The sequence below is a fragment of the Protopterus annectens genome, chromosome 6.part0 (assembly GCF_019279795.1).
Source record: "Protopterus annectens isolate FY-2018-M chromosome 6.part0, PAN1.0, whole genome shotgun sequence".
NCBI classification, from domain to species: domain Eukaryota; kingdom Metazoa; phylum Chordata; order Ceratodontiformes; family Protopteridae; genus Protopterus; species Protopterus annectens.
In genome coordinates, this window is record NC_056737.1 from 1247695403 (window position 1) to 1247721114 (window position 25712).

Sequence of the window (25712 nt, forward strand, 5' to 3'; positions counted from 1 at the left end):
ACCAGAAAGGAATATACTTAAGGAAATAAATTCATGCCTAATAACATTTTTATGGTTTTCCAAAAAAAAAGAATAGCTTTAATACATCATATCAGACCATGGAAATGGGGGATTAAACTTTCCTGATATAGAAACATATATAAAGGCATAAATATCTAAAACAATCTTAGATTGGATAAGTCCAAATTACTCTGCACATTGGAAATAATTACTAACTGTAATATCAATAAATGAATTTGATTTACTAAAAAAATTTTTAAATAACAGATAATAATTTGCCATGGTACGTTATGTATTAGTATGCAATATAACATAATCAAACCCACTAAACCTCACATGATTAATTATTACATTGGCTCATTTAGGAAAATTATAAATGCAAGTATAGATTTAAAAATCTGGTTTGATCTTTTAACACCATTTATAGTCACAAAGAACTTTCCACATAAAATATATGGAGAAATTATTAATTCCTGGGAACAGAAAGGATTTGTTTGTTGGCTACAAAGTATCAAAGAACTGAAAAGTTCAGATATGCAAGAAATAAATCAACATACAAAATGCCACATACTGGCTAACTTTACAGAGTATTCTGTCATATTTGCAAGATTTAAGTAGAATAATTAACAATTCTTCATTTAAAGGAATACCTAAATTTACGAAATACAAATATGAAATCATATATAATGACTGACATGGGAAACAGTATTTCAAAATTTTACAAAATATTGATAAACTATAAAACATTAGAAATATATAACAAAAGGAGACTCAGTACAGTTAACTGAAGATATTAAAACAAATATCTTATTACTGGTAAAATATACATCCTTTGCACAATACTGGAAAGTTTTTAATTGGAAATGATTGCACAGAGCATTCTTAACCCCAGACAGAATCAGTAAAATTAGTTCTTCCATAAAAGGAATATGTTGGAGATGTGAGCAAGTACACAATGCAGATTGGAATCACATTTTCTTTGATTGTGTTAAAATTAAGCAGTTTTGGAATGGTATTAATAACTTTATACAAGCTTTATTTAATGAATTATTTTATTTAACTAAGGCTCTTGTATTATTAAATGTGAATGAAGGTCTTCATTTGAATACATCAAACATGTATCTAGTATGGACTATACTTGCAATATCAAAGAAGTGTATAACAAGAAGATGGAATTACAAACACAATACCAACTTTGGAAGACTTCTACAGCCTACTGAAGTAGCATTATTGGAAATTAAAATTAAAGAACTAAGAATTTATCCAAAGCCATTTACCAACAGCCCTTGGGGAAAGGTCTTATAATTGATTGACACTATACAATAATTGATCAGACACTCTGATAATGGATTGGACATACTTATAAAGTAACTGTATACATTAAGATCTGTTATAGTGTCAGGCTAATGTAAATAGTGTACATAGTTATTTAAGATGTTATGTATAAATCCTATGGAATTCATTCAAATGTATTTGAAAAAAAAAAATAGAAAAAATGCATGAGAACACAAAGCAAGTTATTATAGCAAAGTTCTAAGTTTATAACAGCAATATTTAAAATCTGTCCCTACTTTGGGGCCTTTCTCCCTACATTCCTTTAGGCTTTGCCCAGATTTATTGCACTAAGAGGTTGAGAAGTAAGCTTTCAGTATATTCCAAAGCATCAGCATTAGTAACCAAATCCACTTACCTGCACACAAGCAAACCTCACACAACCTATGAAATACTAATATTCCCAACATTGACATATCAGCATTTCTGACATTTGGTGTTAACAATCTTTCAACAACAAATGCACACCAGTTCACGTTGGCAATAAAAGTAAATTTCACAAAATGAATGGTATAGATATAGATACAGATATAGATGCATGTGTGTGCACAATTACATATCTGATGTCAATGTTCATTCTTCCTGAACTGTTGGGTTTGGATCTGATCCTCAGTTCTGACTTGGCTTGTACTATAGCTTGTGGCCACCTAAAAGGTGTCAAGATCCTCCCTTACCCATAATGCACCAACCTCTAATATATTTCATATCTCGTTTGCGTATACCATGTGGTCGCCTTTCAGCTTTCGAGTTATTGTTTCAAAAGAGATATGTTTGTTTAGATTTATTTCTTAAATATATTTTTAGACATTTCCTCCTTTTTTCTTCTACACAAGCTAAAATCCTCCTTATCATAGTTGGTATTTACTCCCTCTTCTCCTTTTATATAATCTACACATCTTTCTGTACTGGTAATACCATTATTGGTATTTCTTTCTTCTCATCTGCAATTTTTTTTTCCTTTTAGTTAGAATGTCAGAAAAAGGCCCTTTGCAATTCAAAAAATGGGGAAAGTGTGGGCACAAGCAGCCTTTATCAGATGCGCATTCCCTATGTGTGTACAGTTTTAGCCCAGGTCACCTAAAGGTTGAATGCAGCCACTGCCAAAATTTTAATCCACAGGCTATTGCTGACCATAAAAAATAAACTTATAGTGAAAGTGTTGCTTCTAACACCCTTTTCTGAGGTGATTACTGTAGCTTAACTCTCCAAATCTAAATCTACATGTACCCATGAATTATCACATAGGTGGCAGTACACTAAACACCGAAAGTGTGATAAGAGACTTAGGGACACAGGTGGACAGTGGTCTCACCTTCAATAACCACATTGCCATAACAGTCAGGAAATCCTTCTATGTGGCACACCTCACCACTAAGGGCTTTTCATCCAGAAAAAAGGAGGTCATCATGTCCCACTGTACTCATCCCTCATTAGACCCATTATAGAATACAAGGTCCCATTTGCTATGTACATCTCAAGACATCTGCAATAATTGGAAAGGCCACAGAAATACCTCACTAAAAGAATCACAGGCCTAAAGCAGATGCCCTATGCTGACCGCCTTAAAAAACCCCAGCTGTACTCTGTCTCATATCGTCTATTCCGAGGCGATGTCTGCTTAACATACAAGGTCATGTCAAACCCAGAGCTGTTGGACATGCTACACTTAAAGAAATCCCAATCCCTCAGAGCCACACGCTCCAGGGATCTAAATCTTGTCATCACAATAAACAAAACATGCTGGAGGGATAGGTTCCTGACCCAGAGACTCCCCAGACTCTGGAATAGACTGCCCATACATGTCAAGCAGAGCGCCTCTTTGGCCCTCTTCAAAAGGAACCTTGATGATTGGATGAGAGAAAGGAAATTCACCCCGGGGATCACGTCAGTCACCCTGCTAGACCGGGGTCCAGGGAAGTAAATAGTGTGGGAAGAAATAGCCAGGGAATTGTTATGGCTAGGCTTGCATAGGCCCTAGGGCCAATAGCCTAGTACCAACCTATGAACCTATGAACTTATGGATTACAATCTCCTAAACTGTCAGGATCTTTGACTCCTTCTTCGGAGCCTCCCAAAAAAAAGCAAAAGTCAGATCTGAAGACTTCCTGGATTGTTTTAGTGCCAGATGTGGCAACTTCTGTTTGGCTCCAAGCACCTTGGATTTGACACTTTTATCTAGGAATTAGGCACTCTCCCACTGGTGACCCATTACCTTCCAGAGTTCCTTCTCCATTTTTGAAACTTTGACATTCCATTTCCCCATCCTTGGCTTCCTCTCGATCTTCTGGAAGTCTAACTGAACCAGTGTGGACAGAATGCTGAAGAGCTTTCTTATGGTGCAGACTCAGGTAGGAATTATCCCAGCTACTACACCTATGGGTCAGGACATCTGTCCTTCTGTCACTCCACCAATAACAACTACTTTTCTGATCCGACCTATAATTTCAGAGCCCCTGGATCTGAGTCTTCTGGTTCCTTCTAGTTCAGATCTGAAGATGGTTTTATCTTCAGATCTGAAGATATCTCTGAGTGCACCAGCTCCGAGGTCCTCAGAACCGGATGACTCTTGGAGCTGAAGCGACCCTGACCCCAATGTTTTCAGAGCCATCTCTAACCCTCAGAGCTTCATCACTGGACAGCTTGAATCCAGCCTTGGGCAGATCGCCTTCAGAGTGGAGTGACCTAATAGGCCAGAAGCCTGGCTTCTTGTCTCCATTATCTTCCTTCTCCCTGGAGCATACTACCTTTGAGATGGTGAAGAGGGTTTTCTCTGCTGCAGCAATGCAGACAGACCCTAACACCTCAGATATTCCTTCTGGATCCAAGATGTCTGTGCACCTTGGGCCACATCATTCTATGCCACAGGGATAGCCAGCCTAAAGTCTGCAGCCCACCCAGCAGGGTTTTACTATCTCTTCCAGTACTTCACCAGGGCATCCCACTGAGGAAGCCCCTCGGAAGAGGAAGTCCAATAGGTGGTACTTGGACTCCCCTAAGGAGTCAGTCACCAAGGATACTGATTTAGATGAAGAGGAATGGTCCCCAATATCACCTCCTGAAGATGTCTCATTTGGAGACATTCTTGAGATCCTTAAACAGAGAGGTGGTTGGTCATCTGATAATCCTCCAGAGGAGTCAGTATTCCTGGAAGCCTTTGGAGATGGCCCATCTACCTTCTGGGTTGCTTTGCCCGCCGATGAGCTCATTGACTTGATCTCTAGGCCTGGGTGGAAGGAGCCTGACTCAACTGAGCCAATAGCTTAAAGATCAGATGGGATTCTGGTTCTGCCTGTAGTTAGGGAATTCTGGAATAAGGGAGTGCCATAGATGCTATGGTCATGACAGTGGCCACCAAGCAGGAACTTGCTGAGCAGAGTTCCAATGTCCATCCCAGTAACAGGAAGACTAGGGCAGTGGACAGATTTAAGAACCTTGTGTATGCTTCAGCAACCTTTGCCCTTAGGTCACTGAACTACTTGGCACACTTTACACAACTGCAAGGGAACTTGAAGGAACTTTCAAAATCCCCTTTGGAGACCACAACTGCTGAGGCTCAATCTTCTGTTACTTCACAGTTGGCTACTCTTCAATCTATTTCAAATTCATCTATGAGGCTTTTCTCGCATGCAGCTGAAGGTGCCTCAAAGGTGGCAGGTTCAGGCATTTCCATCAGAAGGCATACTTGGGTACACGTTATTCTGTGTTGCCCTTCAAGTCTTTGTTCATCAGTGCACCCTTTGATTGCAGTTCTTTGTTTGGCCCAAAAATGAAGGACACATTCTCTAGGTGTGAAAAAAGATAGAAGGATCATCTCTGCAATAGATGTACATTTTTTAACACCTCAAAGATCCTTTTCTAGGAATCAATTAAATGGTCAAAAAATGTGGTTCAGGAAGTCCCAGGGTTCTTTCCAAGCTCTTTGTGGAGGTACTTCCCCCGGGGGCAGAGGGAGGAACACAAATGAACGACGATACCCACATGGCAGAGGAGGCCTGCAGAACCAATGGTTCACATATTCTTTCTCTGATAGACTCTATCAGTGCTCCTGAAAGGAGGCTCAATTGTTCCATTCTGGAAGCAATCGGGGGTCGACTATTCCTGCACCAGGGAGCATGGCTAGACATAAAAGATACTTGGGTGCATATAATTCATTTCCAGAGGTTATATAATTCCCTTTTCTCTCCCACCTCCATCTGTGTGCAAATTTCCCAATGTTCCACCCAGTCAGAGGAAAGCAGCATCACTAGAAATACTAAAGCTAGGAAAAAAGAGTCATCCAAGAGTTTCCATCAGACCAGATAGGGTCTGGAACTTACTCTGGATTCTTTTTAATGCCAAAGAAAACAGGAGACCAAAGGCAAGTTTTGGATCTCAGTGATTTGAACAAGTCAGGTCAAAACACAAAGTTACAGATGGTCACAGTTCAGTCCATACTGCTCTTTTTGGGAAGGACGACAGGATGTGCTCAGTAGACCTTCAGGTTGTGTACTGTCACATAAAAATGAACAGACAATCCAGAAGGTATTTAATCTTCTGGCTGGGAGTCAGTCGCTATTAGTTTAGAGCACTGCCACTTGGCATCACTACAGCCCCCGGGGTGTTCACCAAATGTATGGCAGTGGTAGCAGCTCACTTAAGACTGCAAGGATTCTGAGTGTTTCCATTCTTAGATGACTGGCTCATTATTGCCCCAACCAGGCATCTGCTAATAAGAGCAAGAGATCGGGTACTCATGACTTATTCTCATCTGGGGATAACCATAAATTACAACAAGTTTCAGTTACAACCAACTGAAACTTTAGAATTCATAGAAACGGTGTTCAACACAGTATCTGGGACGGCTTCTCTTCCTCTCTCAAGAGTGTAGACTTTCAGATTCCAGGTCAGGAAAGTAATTTGCAGTACCAAAATTTCAGCTCAGCTGATTCTGCAAGCCTTGGAGTCAATGTTAGTGGCCATTATTTTAGTTCCACTAGCAAGATTTTATATGAGAATTTTTCAATGGAAGCTTCCAACTCAGTGGTCAATTCTTTATCAATGCATGTCAGCACAAATAAGAATCAATCAGGCATGTAAGAAATACCTTTGGTGGTGGATTCGATCTGATCAGGTTGTTCAAGGCCGTCCTTTCATCCTCCTTCAGCCCAAGACTATAGTGACCATGGATGCTTCCCAGATTGGGTGGGGTGAGGCCATTTCCTGGAGAAAGCAGTCCAAGTCACTTGGTCTCCTGAAGAGGCCAACATGCATATCAGTGTTCTGGAAATGAGAGCAGTGCTGTTAAAATTGCAGGCATTCCAAGACTCTCTCCCTTTTGGGAAAACTGCAATCTAGACAGATAGTTTGTCAGTAGTTTGGTACATCAACAAACAAGGAGGAACAATGTTTTACCCTTTGTGTCGAGAAGCCCTCAGAGTGTGGTAATGGGTGATCCCATACAACTGCTTTCGCATAGCAGCACACATTCTGGTGAAATTCAGTGTGATAGCAGACAAATTGAGCAGATCCATTCTTCTACCTCATGAGTGGTCTCTCAACATGAAGGTGGCAGAACTGATTTTCCATCAATGGGGCCAGCCTTGCTGTGATCTTTTTGCTTCTCCCCTAAGCAACAAATGCAGCAGCTTCTTTGCCCTAATCCCAACTCGGGGGAATCACTGAGGGATGGTCTACTCTATGATTGCCCCCCCCCCCCGGTCTCCTGTATGCTTACCCACTAATTCCGCTAATTCCAAAATTTCCTCAGAAAGCTGCCAGGTTGAAGAGCAACGTTCTCATCATTGTACCTTACTGGCCTCGACAGATTTGGTTCCCCTTCCTTTGGCCTCATCTTCTTTACTCACCTTGGATTCCGGATCAAATTCCAGACCTCCTGTCTCAGCAGACAGGCATGATTCATCTGGATATCTCAAACCTAAAGCTAACAGCATGGTTTCTCTTATTTCTTTAATAGCCAGACAACAGATGCTCTCTTCCCCTGTCCATTATGTACTTTTATCTTCCCATAAGGCTTCTACAAGAAAACATTACAGAAGTAAATGGAAAAGGTTCATTTTTTAGGCACAGCAGAAACACATTGACCATTTCTCAGCTCCTGCGCAAAGTGTACTTGAATTTTTGGCAGTAATTTCTAATAAGGGAATTAGCTCCTCAGCAAATAAAGTTCAATTAGCAGCAATCTCCAATTTTCATATTGGATTTGAAAGTTCTTCTGTGACTTCATCTAAACTTTGTAAAGAATTTTTGAGAGGCACACTCCACCATGTGATTTAAACGTGGTATTGCATGCCTTAATTCATTCTCTTTTTGAACCAGCAGCTTAATGTGATATTAAATTCCTGACCTTGAAAACTAACTTTCTAGTGTCTATTACCTCTGCTAGAAGAATTTTAGAACTTCAAGCATTGCCTTCTAAACCTCTCTGCTTGGTAGTCACAATACGTATCAATGTTTCTTTCCTTCCTAAGGTGGTGTCAGAATCCATTATCAATCAGTCCATTAATTTGCCAGTTTTCTTTTCTATAGTTGCAAATGAAGATGAATATGTGTTGCATTTATTAGATGTTCACAGACAGATATGTTTTTACTTACCTAGAGCAAAAGAAATTAGGAAGACAGATCAATTATTTGTGTTCTTTGAAGATTCGAAATTGGGTAAACCAGTTGCAAAGGTAACTATAGCCAGACGGCTGATGGTTTGCATATCATTTCTCTACAACAAGTTGGGTCTAACTTTACCAACACTTTTAAGAGGCCATTCAGCTAGGTCCATGGTAACATCTTGTTGGTGTTTCTTTCTAGGGCTTTCATGGATGACATATGTGTGGCTGCAACCTGGGCCAATCCTCACACTGTTATCATTCATTACAAACTGGATCTGATCTCCAGAGGAAGAGAAGCCTTTGGCTCAACTGTGCTCAGGAGTATCCTTCCTTAGAGTCTACCTGGAAATTTAGGTAACTGGGGACTCTGTCCCAACGTTGAGGATAGAATGAAAATTGACAACATCAGATAAAGAAGTTATGTATTTACCCTAATGTTCCATCTGTGTTGTCCATTTTTGTTCTTCCTCAACTTCCCACCCACCAATCCCCAACCTTGTTCACAATGGATTTTTGGAAGAACGAGAGATTATAAGGACACCACTGACCTTCATGATGAGTTCCAAATATGGCTTATTCTGTTAATATTTTTCTAGTATTTCTTTCTACGTCATGTAAAACAACAAGCAAGATCTGAGGTATCTTAGGGATTGGTGCATTATGAGTAAGGGAAGAGCTCAAGAGCTTTTTGGTGGCCAAGAGCTATGGTAACAGCCTAGCCGGATCCAAGGATTGGATCCGAGCCTAACAGTTGAGGAACACAGATGGAACATTATGGTAAGTACATAACTCCTTTATACACTTACATGGACGTATATTCATATATTGAAAAGGCAAAATGTTGATTGGCAGCTGATCGAACACAACTGGTCAATAAACTGCTTTTCAAAAAAAGAAAGAGAAACATATTATTTTTCAGGGAGCAAGCCCCCCCCCCCCACAACCCCTATAGTACTGCTAATTGTATATACCAACTCCAAGACTGCACTGTAGTGAGGGAAGTGCAGATTCCCTGAAGTTCACTGTACCAAGATCCCACACAGAAAAAAAAGCCAGTAGGTTTGATAAGCTGATTTTCGATCCAGTGTTTTTTTTTTTCTTTTCAACAAATTGAATTTTCAAACAATTGCAGGTGACTCACTTGCATATATAGACATGTGAATGAATATATGTGTATAGTGCATTGTATACAAGGATCTTGTGTTTCCTTCCACATTCTAAAGACATGCAGTAGGTGGATTGGTGTTCTATAAATTGGTCTTAGGTGTGTGTGAGTGTGTGGTGTGGAAGAACTATCGTGGCAGAGTTAGCTACCTGATGGTGTATATCTTAGCTGTAGATGATTGTCACTGTTGAAGTAAAATTCCAACCCCATGGGCTAAAATGGGAAAAAGAGATTGTGGATGGATGGATGGATGAATGGATCTATAAAAGAATAACTGCCATTAATTAGTTACCTACACCAGCACCATGATGTGGCCCAGGTGATCTGGGTTTAATTAGCAGTTTAGACATCTGCCCATTTGCCCAGCCTTGGCAGTGGGGCAAGGGCATATGAAGTGGCCACAGTTTCCTGGTAGATGTTGGGTGGCACAACTACAGAATGCCTTCTGAAAGGTAGGCAGTGTGACATGCCCTTGTCATCTCTTTGTGGAAGTGAAGAGCAATTCAGCATGGTCTACCTGTTGTACATCCTACGCACAGGATATGTGTGCATAGGGAAGGGGACCTGTTGAAAGGGAAAAAAACATGGCAGCAGTATGACATGGCCTTGAGCAGTCTTAATCCCCTCATAGCCTCAAAACTAATCAGAATTAGACTGTGGGAGTTCCAGACAGGTAGGTAGATGCAGCAATTGAGGAGAGAGAGTGAGATTTGCTGACAGTCAGCTGCATGGGAGAAAAATAGCTGCAAAAAAAGTCAGTTAAGTAGTATTATCTTTCTGAAGGGTGACTGCAACTAGTCATCAGTTATCTGGAGCATATATATCACAAGGGTGGGTATCAATTCTTGAACTTTGTAAATGGTTAGTGCTTTGTATAATCAGCTCACTAGGGTCCAAAATTTTCTTCCCTCATCCTTTCTAGCATACATCATAATACTCTTCCTATTCTGTCCTCATCTGTGGTCAAATCCTGTCACAAGTCTGGAGTCTTCATCTGTAAGATATCTAATCCCTGCATAACAAAAACCTCTAAATTCAAGGACTTTGAAAGAAAAATTTGTTAACACTATATGACGAGCTTGCAAAATTCATCTGTAATAGCTGTCACCCCCCTCCCCACACCATAGCTGTAGTTGTAACTTATGCCGAAAGATTTTACTCCTGTGTAACAAATAGCATAAACCAGGTGGCCCCAGTCAGAAGCAAAAAATATTATGGAATGTAATAATAAACCCCTGTGATGGAATGTCAGCCTTAATAAGTTCTGTAATAAAAGAAAAAAAATGCCAATGTATTTTTTATAATAAATCAAAATCCACCCACATTGGAGACTATCAAAAAGATCAACCAAAATCTGAAGGTTATCATAAAGACAATCAAAGTCAAACACCAAGTTAGCATATGAAACCAAAGAAATTCATAAATCCTTCTTTAACCGTGTTAGACAATTAAGAAGTAGCACACAGAAATGTGCTGATCAATGCATAATGTTATTGCCCCATTTGACCCAAAAGATGCTGCTGTTATATTTCCAGATGAATTTACTACCAAACACATACCAAAAAACATTAATTCAACAGATTCCCAAGTCCTTTCTTCTAGCTCACTGATTACTGTAGCACATGTCCTATCTGCATTCTCTGAAACTGAAAATACCACCTCTGTATGCCCAGACGATATAGCTGATTTCTTAATTAGCATCACCAAATAACCCCTCTCTGAATTCCCTCTAAAACCATTCAGCTTAAGCATATCCACAAGTTATGTTCCTGAGGTATGGAAAATGACTATTGTTATACCAGTCCATAAAGCGGACCCCACCTCATAAACTGTAATCCCAGTGGACAAGCAAGGCTAAATTGGAATGCCATAGAATGCACAGTGGTTTGCAATATAGACAGGACCCCTACTTCAATCTGGTACAGTTGTTGGAGATCTCAGTACTTTAATGGACAGCTCACTATCCTTTGAACACCACATGGTAATGGTCATAAGAAAGTCCTTCTATTTAGCTTATCTAATAACTAATGGTATCTTTAGAGAGTTCTGTACAAGACCATCCTAAATATATTGGTAAACTGTAGAATAAACTTATCCAGTGAAACTCTCAAATTAATAAAATTTTCATAGGTTCATAGATTAGTGCTAGGCTAACTGCCCGTGTGAGCCATTTTAAGCCTATGTTAGAATCAAACCCTGTACCTTGTGTCTATAAGGCAACTATCTTAACCATTATGTCAACCTATAGCAAAAAAGAAAATAACAAAATGTAAGAAAGAGCCATTCTACTACCTCAAGACCACACTGAAACATCTCAGCAAGGAACATAGGAACACTATTAGAAAATGGAAACCACAGCATGAGCTTATGGTCACTACAGATACCAAAGAAAACTACAAATCTTCTGTTGTTATTCTGTTATGTCAAGAAATTAAGGAATAATGTTCAGCTGTGCACTGAGCTCATCACACGTTTCAGTCCCATGATGTAGCCAATATACTAGCAGACAAATTTAGTGTCAATTTTACCCTACCTAACAACACTGCTGCACCCACTATACCTGAAAATTTAGTTTACCTTATAATCACTTTGGAACAAGATTTAGTATCCGTGACAAACGCTAAAAATTATCTTTCTATGAGGCTAAATAACACATCAGGCTGCATTCTCATCAGTGTCAAGTATGCAGTATTTATACCTCTACTTAAACTGTATGACCTCAGCCTATCCACATGGTTTGTCCCTGATGCCTGGAGAACAGCCACTGTGACTCTTCTACATATGAGTGGCCACTCTACAGACCCAGATAATTATAGACCCATCAACCACACCAATCTTCTATGCAAAACAAACGAACTTATAGCAGAAGCAATTTTTAGAGACATTGGCGTCTTAACTGTTCTAGACCCCACTCAGTTTAGTTTTGTGAAGGTCAGGTCCTTTATTCTGAACCAAGTAAACTTCTTTGGAAAGGTTACAGTGACTGGGCAGTGGTGGCTTTGTGCATGCTGCTTATCATGACCTAGTTTGACACTGTTCCCCATGCTGCTTATCTTGACCTAGTTTGACACTGTTCCCCATGCTGGCACTGTTGAAAAGTTAGGTAAAAATAATGTAAACTCCTGCATTGTCTGATGGACTACAACCTGGTTATAAAATAGATCCGAAGAGTGAAAGTTGCTAGTACCCTCTGTGAACATAAAATTGTAACGAATGGGGCACCACAGGGATTGGTATGGACCCTCTCATTTTTTGTGTTTATGTTGCAGACATCTGAGCCAGTATTCCTGGAGTGATATTGACCAGGATAGCTAAAGACTGCAAGTGGTCACTGTTATCACATCCACTGATACTAAATTGCTCCAGCAAGAGCTGGAATGTTTACTTACCTGATGTACTGAAAACAGTCTCAAGCAAAATGCAAAAAAAAAGTACAACATAGTAATATTTGGCAAAAAAGCAGTTCTCGCCTCTTATGATACAAGTGGTACTCATCTTCAAATGGATAAAGTCATAGGAGTTCTGGGTACTTACGTGGACAGGTCTCACTCATTTGATCATCATGTTTCCACCATAGTCAGGAAATTCTTCTATTTGGCCAGTTAATTTCTAAAGGAATATCTTCATGATCCAAAGGAGTTATCTTATTGCTGCACTCTTCCCTTATCAGATCCATCATTGATTACAGTACCCCTTTGGATATGTAGAAATCCAAGCATACTGCTTAAGTGGAAAGGCCCTAATGTTTTTTAACTAAAAATATTAATGGCCTTAAATCCTTTAATTATCCTGATATGGTAGCACAAACCTCCTTTCTACTCAAGCCTACTGGCTGATCCAAGGTGACACGCATCTCTCTGTTCAAGCCACAAAAGAATCTATCCTACTTTACCTTCTGTTGCTTTGCAAAAACAGTGGCTCTCCAAACACCCAAACTATGGACATAAATTTACACCGATAAATATGCAAGACCTGCTGGTAGGATAGGTTTTTAACTCAATGTATTCCCAACCTATGAAATAAATTACCAGTACAGGTCAAGCAAAGTATTAGTTTTTTCTGCTTTTTAGGCTAGTCTTGATGATTGGGTGGGTAGACATGCTTGATTTGGGTGGTGGGCAGTATTAAGTACTTTTAAAGGGGTGGCAAGAACTTTTTATGTGCCTGCATGACAGTGTCCCCTGTGATCCTTTACCTGGCAATTTCTCTTTGTTCCTGTGCTTCTGTTTATCTAGGTCAAAAGAAGTTATCATTCCATCTTTAGTTCGTCCTGATTCAACTCATTGTAGATACAATCTTAATAGATTGCACATTTAGAAAGACACTAGAGGTACCGAACTGAAGAGGATGACCCCCTGTTGTAGAAGGAAGCAGCAGTCCACAAAAAGGGCAAAAACTGATTGGCCAAAAAAGAGCCATAAAGATGATACAGTGGACTATTGAGGATAAGAAAGAAATTATGTATTATTGTTGTTATGCAAGAAGCCCAGAATTTCTGGATATAAGATATACAAAATGATTAAGAGAGAAATTAGAGGAAAGAAAAATACTTTCACAGGGAAAACTGTCAGAAGCTTCAGATAAAAAATTGCATTCATTAATACAACAGATTTTTGAAAAACAGTATATAGATCAATAAACTTTGATCTCTTTGGAAAAAGAAACCTTTGAGGAAGTGGAAAAATATAAACAACAAAACTTAGAAATATTTGAAAAAGCTAAAAAAAAAAAAAAAAAAAAAAAAAAGAGAGAGATATGGACATGGGAAAGAAAGAGAAATTTGATATGGTGCAATATTTATGCAAATGAGAAAGCTAAGTTAACTAATATAGAGAAGGCAGTCTCAAAAGTATTCGAAGAGAAATATAGGCAAAGGCATCCGGATATGGAAAATTTCACAATAAAAAGATTAATAACACAAAAACATAATGTAGAAAAGACGATAAGTAAAGTAAAGGTTAAAGAAATAGAAGCTGAAGTTATGGAGTGCCTGTGAAGTGAAGGATTTAATGTAGAAGGTCTAAGACAGGCTACATCACAGTATGCTGGAGTATGTTCCCAGAATAAGGAAAAGCAAGAAGATCAGGAGACATGTGAAGAAGAAATATGGACATGGGAAAGGAAAAGAGATTTAATGTGGTGTAATATTTATGCAAAGGAGAAAGAAAAACTAACCAATATAAAAAGAGCAGCACCGAAGATATTTGAAGAAAAATATAGGGAAATGAATCTGGATATGGAAAACTTTACAATGCAAAAAATAAGAAGACTAAGAGGAAAAGTAGAAAAATAGATGAGTAAGGGAGAATTCAAAGAAACAGAAATTGAAGTAATGGAACAGCTGCAAATAGAAGGATTCAGTGTAGAAAATCAAATGCAGAAAGCACCCCAACAGGCTAGAGCAATGGATATCCAAATTAAAGGGAAATCAGTGGAACAGGAAGTTACTGGTCAGGTGCCATATCAAGATATTTAGGAGTCTTCCACAAGAAACCAGTATAAACATTCATTTGAAGCTAGACAGCAAGGAAAGAAACAGGAAACTGTGGAAACTCTGATGCAGTCAATGTTGAGGAGTAATAGGCCAGTGAGTTCCCATATGACAGAGCAACAAATGACATAGGATGAAATTGAAGAGAATGTGCCACAGGAAGATGCTATAGAACTTTCTATAGAATGCTCGCAGGAAATGGAAAACAAGGGCTGTACCCTCAGTATGGAAGAAAAGGAGTTGAGGAGAGTTGCTTGATTTAATAGACAAAGACAGATATATCAAGATCAATGAGAGAAATAGACTGCAGAAGGTTAATAAAACCCCAAAAGTCAGAAGTTTGATAAAACAAATGAACACAGTAATTAGGACTGTTCAAAGAGATCCATGTGATATAACAGAAGTAAACAGAATATATTACTGTGCTGCTAAATTAATAACTGATAAAGTTCTACCACAGGAACACAGGGTAGCGAGGGAAAAGAGGGGGCAACAGCGAATACCATCATGGAAATATCGAATATAGAAAACTATAAAGCAGCTAAGACAAGAAATATCATTGTTAGAAGATTATAGAAGAGGGAACAGATCAATGAAAATATTAAGAAAGACAGATGTGATAAAAGCAATGTGTGGTATTAGAACAGACCAGGATCTATTATGCACTATTGGAGATAACAAACTAAAAATTACAATATAGGCAGAAAGACGTAGAAGATATAAAGATAAATATAAGTGAAAAACACAAAATAAACAAATTATTGATGACCCAAAAAAGTTTTATAGAGAACTGGGAAGTAACGTAAAAGGAATAGATAGCCAAAAAAGAGGAAGTAGATACAATTTGGAGAAGTATCTATGAAGATCCTGTGGAACATAACATAGATGCTAAATGGATAGAAGAAGTAAAAGAGAGAGAATAAGAAGTTTAAAGGTACAGGATATGAAATGGGATGAAATAGCAACTAGAGAGATTGAAATAAAGTTGAGAAAAGCCTCTAACTGGAAAACCCCAGGCCCAGATGCAGTACCTAACTTTTGGCTTAAAGTATTAACTTCTTTGCACGATGATTTAGCCATGAGTAAGAACTATTTATATATGCACCCCGAACACACACCGCACTGGTCAACAACAGGAAAAACAATGCTCTTACTTAAGAGTGAACCTGCAAGCTACCCTAAAAATTATAGACCAATAACTTGTCTTCTGACAACATACAAACTATACATGGGAACTGACGCTGACAGAATTCATAGTCATTTAGAAGAAACCTCAATTATGGCAGTAAAACAAAAAGGCAATAAAAGAAAGTGATATGGAACAAAGGACCATTTGTTGTTAAACAAAGTTATAGTGGAGAACTGTAAGAAGGGGAAGAACCTAAGTATAGCATGGATTGACTACAAAAAAGCATTTGATAGTATCCCACATTCATGGATAAAAGAGAGCTTAGAAATGTATAAGATACACCCTACACTGATTGATTACATTACAGTAACCAAGAAACTGTGGCAGACCACTTTGCAATTAAGCCATGATAAAGGACAGATTATTATCCCAGGGATAAAAATTCAAAGGGGGAGATTCCAGGGCGACTATTCTGCCTTGCCATTAACCCATTAAGCTGCTTACTTAACAGCCAAGGCCATGGCTACAATTTGGCTTCTAGAAAACAACAAAGTCTAATGACTTCTCATCTTCTCTTTGTTGATGATTTAAAATTGTATAGCTCATCAGATGAGGAACTGAAAGCACAGCTGCAGGTTGTCAAAACTTTTTCAGATAATATCGGAATGTCATTTGGTCTTGATAAATGTGCAAAAGCAACCTTTAAAAAAGGAAAATTGCAGCACCAGGAAAACATCAGTTTGGGACAAGAATGTGATATAAAAGGACTTGAGCAAGAGGGATGTATAAATACTTGGGAATTGATGAAGGATCAGCAATAAAACATGAACAAATACAAATAAGGCTTAGTAAGGAGTACTTTAGAAGACTTCAATTAATCCTGAAAACAGCAGTGACACCTAGGAACAAAATCCAAGCTATAAATCAGTTTGCTCTTCCTGTCCTAAGTTATAGTTTTGGAGTGATTGACTGGCCCCAAAAAAGTGTTGGATAGATTGGATATCAAAACAAGAAGGATGCTTCATGCTCACCAAATGATTTATAAAAATCAGTGTATACCAAGATTATACATCCCCCGTTCTGAAGGTGGGATGGGCCTCCTTGAAATTGATTACATGTATAGATCTGCAATCGTGGGACTCCACACATATCTATTGACCTCACAAGATCCAAATGTGGTGAAAGTTTTGAAGCATGAGGAGTGTAAGTCTAAGATGACATCTCTGCTTAATTTAGCATATCGATGTCAAGCAGGAATGGAAATCAAACCAGAAGTGGATAAAAACCTGGCAGCAACTGAATGTGCTAAAAAAGAAAAGAAAGAATATAAGGTGAAGGATCAGATGAGAAGGCAAGAAATGTGGAAAAAACATAAATATAGTTGCAAGTATAAAAAACTTCTAGAAGAGCCTCATGTTGATCAAGAATGGATGCAGGAATGGTTAAGGAGAGGTGAATTTGCATCAAGAAATGAAAGGTTAATATTGGCAGCCCAAGATAGTGGGCTACGTACACGCTGGTTTACTAAGTCCATTGAACATGTGGGAGAAGCAGACAAATGTAGGTTTTGTGGAACCGAGCTGGAAACAGTTACACACCTTATTGCTGGTTGCAATGCTCTAATGGCAGAGGGACTGTATACTGAAAGGCATAATAATGTGGCGAGACTGTTACACTGGTGATTGTGCAAACAGTATGGTATCGAAGTGGCTGAAAAACATTGGAAACATGCGCCACAAAGAACCATAGAAAATAATGAAGTTTAGATCACATGGGATCACCCAATACCAACAGTCCAAAAGATAGATGCTAGAAAACAGGACATAGTGATCCAAGAAAAGAAGACAAAAGTAGCATTGATCATTGAAATTCCCACACCTAGTGACTATAGTGTCTTGCGTAGAGAGAGAGACACAAAGTCATAAAATATCTTCATCTGCAGGCAGAAATGAGAGCCATGTGGAAGAAAGATATCCAGACAGTTCCAATAGTAGTAGGAGCAACTGGTCTTATAAAAAAGAATTTACAATCATATTTAGATATGTTACCAATTCATGTAGCACCTTATGAATTGCAGAAGGAGTCATTGCTGGGCACATTGCTGGTACTGCGAAGAGCATTTTTGTCTAACATCAAAGAGTGAAATAATACTAATTTCATGAACTTTAATCGTACTCTGACTTAGGAATGGGGTCCATTCCCGTCATGGTATTAGAAACCCAAAAGACTTGGAGAAATCAAAAAGAAAAAAAAAAGAGGTCACTGGAGTACAGGCTTTAGATGCCTGGGTGGGGATTTATATCTAACAGCCAGTGTTCTTAAGGAACCAACCCTCCTTGATCTTCTACACCCCCCAAGCAAATGACTTTACAAACACTAGGACTAAAATATGAATGTCCAACAGACAAATGAGACTTAATGGAGTGATGTACTTATTACACATTGCTTCCCAATCTCTGGAATAATGTTCCATTATATGTCAAACAGAATGATAAACTCACTGATGTACTTATTACACGTCACTTCCCAATCTCTGGAATAATGTTCCATTATATGTAAAACAGAGTGATAACCTCGCTGATGTACTTATTACACATTGCTTGCCAGTCTCTGGAATAATGTTCCATTATATGTAAAACAGAGTGATAACCAAACTGATGTACTTATTACACATCGCTTCCCAATCTCTGGAATAATGCTCCATTGTATGTAAAACAAGAGTCATAACCTCGCTGATGTACTTATTACATATTGCTTCCCAATCTCTGGAATAATGTTCCATTATATGTAAAACAGAGTGATAACCTCACTGATGTACTTACTACACATTGCTTCCCAATCTCTGGAATAATGTTCCATTATATGTAAAACAGAGTGATAACCTCGCTGATGTACTTATTACACATCGCTTCCCAATCTCTGGAATAATGTTCCATTATATGTAAAACAGAGTGATAACCTCGCTGATGTACTTATTACACATTGCTTGCCAGTCTCTGGAATAATGTTCTATTATATGTAAAACAGAGTGATAACCAAACTGATGTACTTATTACACATCACTTCCCAATCTCTGGAATAATGTTCTATTATACGTTAAACAGAGTGATGACCTCACTGATGTACTTATTACACATTACTTCCCAATCTCTGGAATAATGTTCCATTATATGTAAAACAGAGTGATAACCTCGCTGATGTACTTATTACACATCACTTCCCAATCTCTGGAATAATGTTCCATTATATGTAAAACAGAATGATAACCTCGCTGATGTACTTATTACACATCACTTCCCAATCTCTGGAATAATGTTCCATTATATGTAAAACAGAGTGATAACCAAACTGATGTACTTATTACACACCGCTTCCCAATCTCTGGAGTAATGTTCCATTATATGTAAAACAGAGTGATAACTTCACTTCCCTTAAAGCAAACCTTGATAATCATATAGACAACCATAAATTCAACCTGAATCTGACTTGTTTTGCCCTCTTGGAGCAGGAGATGCTCTGTGAGAGTGAGTGTTGGCAGGGTGATTATGGTCCATGGACAGACTGCACTTTGTAGGCTCTATGAATTTGTGAGTCTCTGTATAGTGCTTGTCTTAATCTTGAGGCTCAGGTTCTGGCACAGAAGGGTTAATGAGCCTGTTAACAATAAGTTAACAGGTAAAAATAACCAGAAACCCAAGTGGGAAAAGAAAACATCAGGAAAATTGGATAGGTAGTTATTTCTCAACAAACTACATGTTGACCATCTTTAGGGAAAGCAAGTGTAGTAAAGAGAAGTGCACAGATTTTGAAACTAATTTGGTATGTCTGTGTTATTAATAATCGCATAAAGTGTTCCCTGTGATTTGTAGAAGCTGACTTTGATCATTTTGAGGATGTTTATACTAATCAGGAAGAAAAGATGTTTTTTTTTTGTGAGAGTTAAGACTGTCCTGCTTGCGTTTCAAGTAATTCTAACAAAACAATGAAAACTAGCAACATGCTACGGTTATGATACAGTAGTTTCAGACTTCTTCATTGTCTGCATTTGAAATGAAATTTCTCAAGTTGTGAAACAGAAAAGTTTATTAATAAATCATCTTTGCAGCAGAAAATATTTTAGGCAGTAATGTATATATGCATTTTTTTCTTTAGAACCAGTACTTCAATCATACTTGGTTGCGACTGATTAAACAGAAGGAGTTATGTGTGGCTCCAATTCATGAGAAACAGACAGTGGTTTTACGACATTGTGATAACGCGGACAAGAGCCTTATGTGGCTCCATAAAGCTCTTATTTCAGAACCAGCACTGGTAAGTTTGATAGGTTGATGTAAATGGATACAGTAACTCGATTTTTGGCCATTTAACTAGATTAGTTTCACTTGCTATGGATATAATATCTGATTCAATTCTTTTGGTCTTAATCTGTCTTTGTTGAAATAACTCAAATATGCTTATTCCTAATGAAGTGTGTGTGTGTGTGTGTGTGTGTGTGTGTGTGTGTGTGTGTGTGTGTGTGTGTGTGTGTGTGTGTGTGTGTGTGCACACTCATGCACGCTTATTAATGTCTACACATTTTATATACATATATATATATATATATATATATATATATATATATATATATATATATATATATACACATGGGTCTACTTTGGTAGAACAAAGTTTCATTTACCCGAAATCCATATAACTGAGATGAAAAGGCCGACAGCACCAGAACACCACCGTCCCGAAACACTGACTTACCACTCTAGGTAAGTAAATGCTTGACCATCCTGTTTAACTTTGCCCCTTACCCCCCACGGTAGTACGATCTTGGAGTAGGTATATTTAGTAAGGGGGGTGGCGGGGAGCACAGTCCCTCACATAGGTGGGCTTGCTTTCCTTCAGTTTACATTTTTTTTCAGGATGGCCAAGCATTTACTTACCTGTAATGATAAGTTGGTGTTCCGGGATGTCAGTGTTCTGGTGCTGTCAGCCTTTTCGACTGGTGATATGGATTTCGGGTAAGTGAGATTTTGGTCTACCGAAGTAGACCCATATATATATATATATATATATATATATATATATATATATATATATATATATATATATATATATATATATATATAATGTATATATATATATATATATATGTGTGTGTGTGTGTGTGTGTGTGTGTGTGTGCTGTGTGCGTGTGTGTGAGGTTACTGTACTTTAAATATCAAAACTAAAAGCAAAATCAAACCAAGAATGAAAATCACTTGGCACCACAGGACCCGGAAGTATGTAAACAAAGGCTTTCAAAATAAGCAGATGAAGAAATCAAACAGCTGCTAGGTCTCCAAAAAGATCCTTTAATGTAACCAGGCAAAGTAAAAATCCACAATATCTTCCTAGTATCTTCCTTACTGCAGGTTGGTTATTTCTCCCTGGGAAGTGTTTTTAGGGGTTTCAAGATTTTGCAGAATTTAGAAATAATTCCTATTCCTACTGCTGTTACTTAATTTTTTTTGTTGTTGATCCAACAAGAAACTGTTATACTTTGCGGTGTCAACACTGACTGGCAAACAGTAACTAAATAATAAGTAAGTAAGTAACACCGTAAACTCATTTCCACACCCAACAGATAAAAGAAAAACACACAGTATAACTCCATTATTGATCAGATCAGACCCTAAGTAATACCCCTAAGAACACTATATTATATGGGTCCCTGTCTGACACCCCTAGTAACCATAGTCCAGGTTTTAATATCCATGTTTACTCTAACATACACAGATATCATTAGAACCAGGTAAGAAACTAGGTAGGTGCTAAAGGAAATCTTATAATGGCAAGTGGAAAAGGTTGTCTAGTTAGTGCCTAGGCAGTAACCAGAGCCCTGTCAGGGATTATATACCACTGGATGTTCTTTGTGTTTCACAGTTACAGTCATCACATTTGGGTTATCCCTGCCACGGTGGCCCTCGGCCGGCCGGAATACCAGAGGCTTAGTATTTCTGCAAGAGTTGCTGTTGCTTCAGGACTGACGTCAGTTCATCAGTAGTATAAAATAAGGCAGCCAACACCATTACACCAGTCTTTCTTGCCGAGGAGCCCTAGGCACCGGCTTCTGAGGAAGGAGTTTGCACTACCGATTCTCGACACAAACTGATGACTTCTTTTGCATCTACCATTCTTTCGAAAACTACCGAGTTTCTAAGGCCCAGGATACGAACCACGCCCAAGAAACCGGCAATCCTATATCAGACACCTGCTTCCTTGCCTCAGTCTCAAATGCTTAAAATGGCAGAAGACCTTATAATGCTGATCAGGAGAAGCCAAGCTACCCCTTCCAAAAGAAAAAGAGATCTGTCCCCAGTAGTTTTGTCTGAACAGGAGTCTGATGACTCTGATGCATCTAAATATGAAGACATGCAACCCCTCCCTGCTTATGAGGATTCTGATATAGAGGAATCCATTCCTTTAGCCTCTCCACCCAAGGATTTTTCCCTTGGGGAAACCCTTCATACTTTAAGGGAGCATTTCCAATGGGAATGTCAGGACTATCCTCAGTCTAGAAAGAGACTTAGGGAATTCTTAGATCTTCCACAGCACAGACCTTTAGCCATTCCTCCTGCCCTGGATGTTGTTGATGATGTTTTTTTGGAATATAGTTTGACTCCTCACACCCTCCCTCCTGCTCACAGAAAACCAGACAGGTACTACAGAGTCCCTGACTCACACAAAATTCTTTTCAAAAATCCTACTGCTGACCCTGAGGTTATTTCTCAAGGGGTTAAAGGAATTAAAGCAACTTCTGCTAAGAATACCACCCCCTCGGATAGGGATTCCCGAGCACTAGACAGATGGGGTAAAAAAAGTATACACCTCTGCTACTCTTGCTGTCAGAGCACTAAATTGCCAGTTCCATATGCTGAAATATCAGCAGCATACCGTGGAACTTCTCAAGCAAAAAATGTCATCCTTTCCTGCTTGTACAGAAAATAAAGAGTTAAAAGAGCTAATGCACTCTGCAAGTCAAGTAACTAAGCACACCTTACACTGTGGTTTTGACGCCCTAGAAGCTTCATGCAGGGCAGCATTCACTGGTTCTGTCCTTAGAAGGCATGTTTGGCTTAAGGAACAGCCCTTGCCAGACCATGTCAAATCTAAATTATTGGATGCACCCTTGCTCAAAAACAATTTATTTGGCACCAAGGCAGAGGAGGTCTTAAAAAAGATAGAAGAAAAAGCTAAATCTATGCAGACAGTTAAGGATTTCCTACAGGTCCAGCCACCCAGGTTCAGTAGACATTGCCCCTCTAAGCACATGTCCTTTCCTGACCCCTCCAGGTCAGTTCAGCCCAGAACCCGGGGAAGCAGACCCCCCCCCAGACAGCAGCCACAGGGAATGCAGAGATCAAAGTAATGGAGTTCCTCCACTTCTAAACCAGGGAGTACAAAGCCACCCCCTCATGGTAAGAACTCACTATGACTCTCCTCTTCCACCACCTCCCTCTGCCCACCTGCACTTGCCCCTGGGAGGAAAACTCTCCTTCCACGCAAGCACCTGGGCCACCATTACCAACGGCCGCTGGGTCCTCAACATAGTGTCACAGGGATACAAATTTTCTTTCCACACTCTTCCATCCCCAAAAGGGTTCCCAGATCTTCCTCCAAACCAGTGGGCAGAGGCCAAAAAGCAAGTCTTTCCCTGCTCTCTATGAGGGCAATACAGCACGTTCCTGCAGAAAAGATAGGCCAAGGATGTCCTTCAAGAATGCAACTGCAGTCATAACATATGGGTTGTCCTGCCTCAGACAGCCCTCGGTCGGCCGGATTCCAAAGTCTGGGTCCGACGTCGGCTGATGTCGCATTTCTCTCCGACGTCAGAGCGGCTGGAGTACATAAGCATCAGCCGACGCCATTTTCTTCAGTCTTTCTTGCCGCGCGGTGCCCGAAGCAGAAGCAGTTCGCAAGTGCCGGTCGGTCAGCTCCTGTATTCTTCGATTCCGAAGTCATCAAAAAAGCTAAGTACCCCGTTGGGGACCTTTTCTTGCCTCAGCCGATGTCAGAAATTACTGAAAAAGTTAACAATTGTCTTTCTTGTGGTAAACAAATACCTCATAAGGATTTCCACTCTTACTGTCTTCCTTGCCTTGGCCCAGACCACGACGTCTCGGCCTGTGTAGCCTGTGCTCGCTTCAACAAGCGCACTCTCAGGCGCCGGGCGGAGTTCGCTGAAGATTTTTTTCGGCAAAAAATTTGCTTATACAATGCCGTCAGATCTTCCGACATCGCAAACTCCCAAGAAACGAAAAGACCGGGACCGACATCCTCGACCCGCGTCTACCTCCGACTTCATGCCAAAACATACCGCGAGTGCACCGGTTCCCCCTGAGACGGTTATTCCACTGCTCCGAACCGAAGACACCGCATTACCGACGACTCCGATTCCGGATATCACCCCAACGCCAGTTATTGATTTTCCTCCGGATACCGAAACCGAGGAAATGCCCGAGACCATTGCTGTAGATAAAGTCACTCCTGCACGTGGAGCTGCCAGGCCTCCTATGGCCATGTCTATTAAGGCCTACACTAGGGCTAAGGCAGCCAGCAAGACCAAGCATCTTACTGCTAAAACCTTACCTCAGCCTACTCCAGAGACACAAATCATGACTATGGCTGCTGATTTAATTTCTATGATTAGAGGTTCACAGGCCCATCCTGAGAGAGGATCCCAGCCTCCTTCTGATAAAAGGCCCCGGGTTGAACCCTCTGACCCTATTCCTTCAGATGAAGATTCTGAGGACTCTGTCCACTCAGATGGCCAGGAAGAGCTCTTCCAGACCTATGAGGACTCAGATGCAGAGGATTCCATCCCCTCGGCCTCCCCTCCTGAGGATATTTCTTTTGGGGAAGTTCTGCATACCATGAGGGAACATTTCAAGTGGCAAGGCCAGGAATATTCTGATTCCAGAAAGCGCCTTCGAACTTTCCTTAAAAAGCCCCAGCACAGGCCCTTAGCTATTCCTCCTGTGCTTGATGCTTTGGATGATTTATATTCTGACTCTAGTGTTACCCCTGTTTCTCTTCCTCCTGCTCCAGCCAAGCCAGACAGGTATTACAGGGTCCTAGAAATACATTCCCATTTATTCAGGGCCCATACTGCTGATTTGGAAACTATTTCTCAGGGACCTAAAGGTGTTTCAGCTTCCACCTCTAAAAATCCTTTGCCCTCCAACAGGGAAGCTAGGTCATTAGAGAGATGGGGTAAAAAGGTTTACACCTCCACTACTTTATCTATGAGAGCTTTGAATTGCCTTTTTCATATGTTACAATATCAGGATTTCTTGTTAGAAGATTTACAGAAAACATTGGCCTCTCCTGATCCTTTAGACAGGAAGTCTTTGCAGGAAACTGTACATAACTCTCAGTAAGTAAGCAATCACTTCCTGCAGTGTGGATATGATGCACTGGAAGCTTCATGTAGGGCAGCTATGACAGGGCAGTCATTCGTAGACATGCATGGTTAAAGGATCAACCTCTACCAGATCATGTAAAGGCAAAACTTCTGGATGCACCTTTGGAAAAGAACAAGCTTTTTGGTGCTAACGCTAAGGATGTGTTAAAGTCCATCGAGGAAAAAGCAAAATCAGATCAGACGGTGAAAGATTTCCTCCAGGTTCAACCCCCCAGATTCAGTAGGAATTGGCCTTCAAAAAACTGGTCCTTTCCTAATCCTGAAAAATTTCAAAGGGGTAAAAACAGACGTGGCAGAGGAAGAGGACAATACAGAGGTCCTTACAGGGGACGACAATGGCAGCCAGCAAACCAAAGAAGTGACACAGGGGTTTCACCTGCCCCACAGCCACAATCTCAATGACTTTCCTCTACTGCCGCCTACCAGGGAACAAATAGAAGCTCCCTTGGGTGGGAAATTATCTCTGTTTACAGACAATTGGCACAGATTGACAAAGGACAAATGGATTTTGGACATTATAGACCGAGGTTACAGGTTCC

The 25712-nt window shown here is 39.7% G+C and overlaps 1 protein-coding gene across 1 annotated transcript in view; it reads left to right on the top strand.

The window, feature by feature from the left end:
* Positions 1 to 25712, top strand: part of GALNT5 (polypeptide N-acetylgalactosaminyltransferase 5) — a 512523-nt gene that overhangs the window by 467942 nt on the left and 18869 nt on the right. The window contains exon 9 of the mRNA XM_044074838.1: positions 19872 to 20030. Within this exon, the coding sequence (XP_043930773.1) occupies positions 19872 to 20030 (159 nt within the window). The remainder of the gene's footprint in view (positions 1 to 19871; positions 20031 to 25712) is intronic.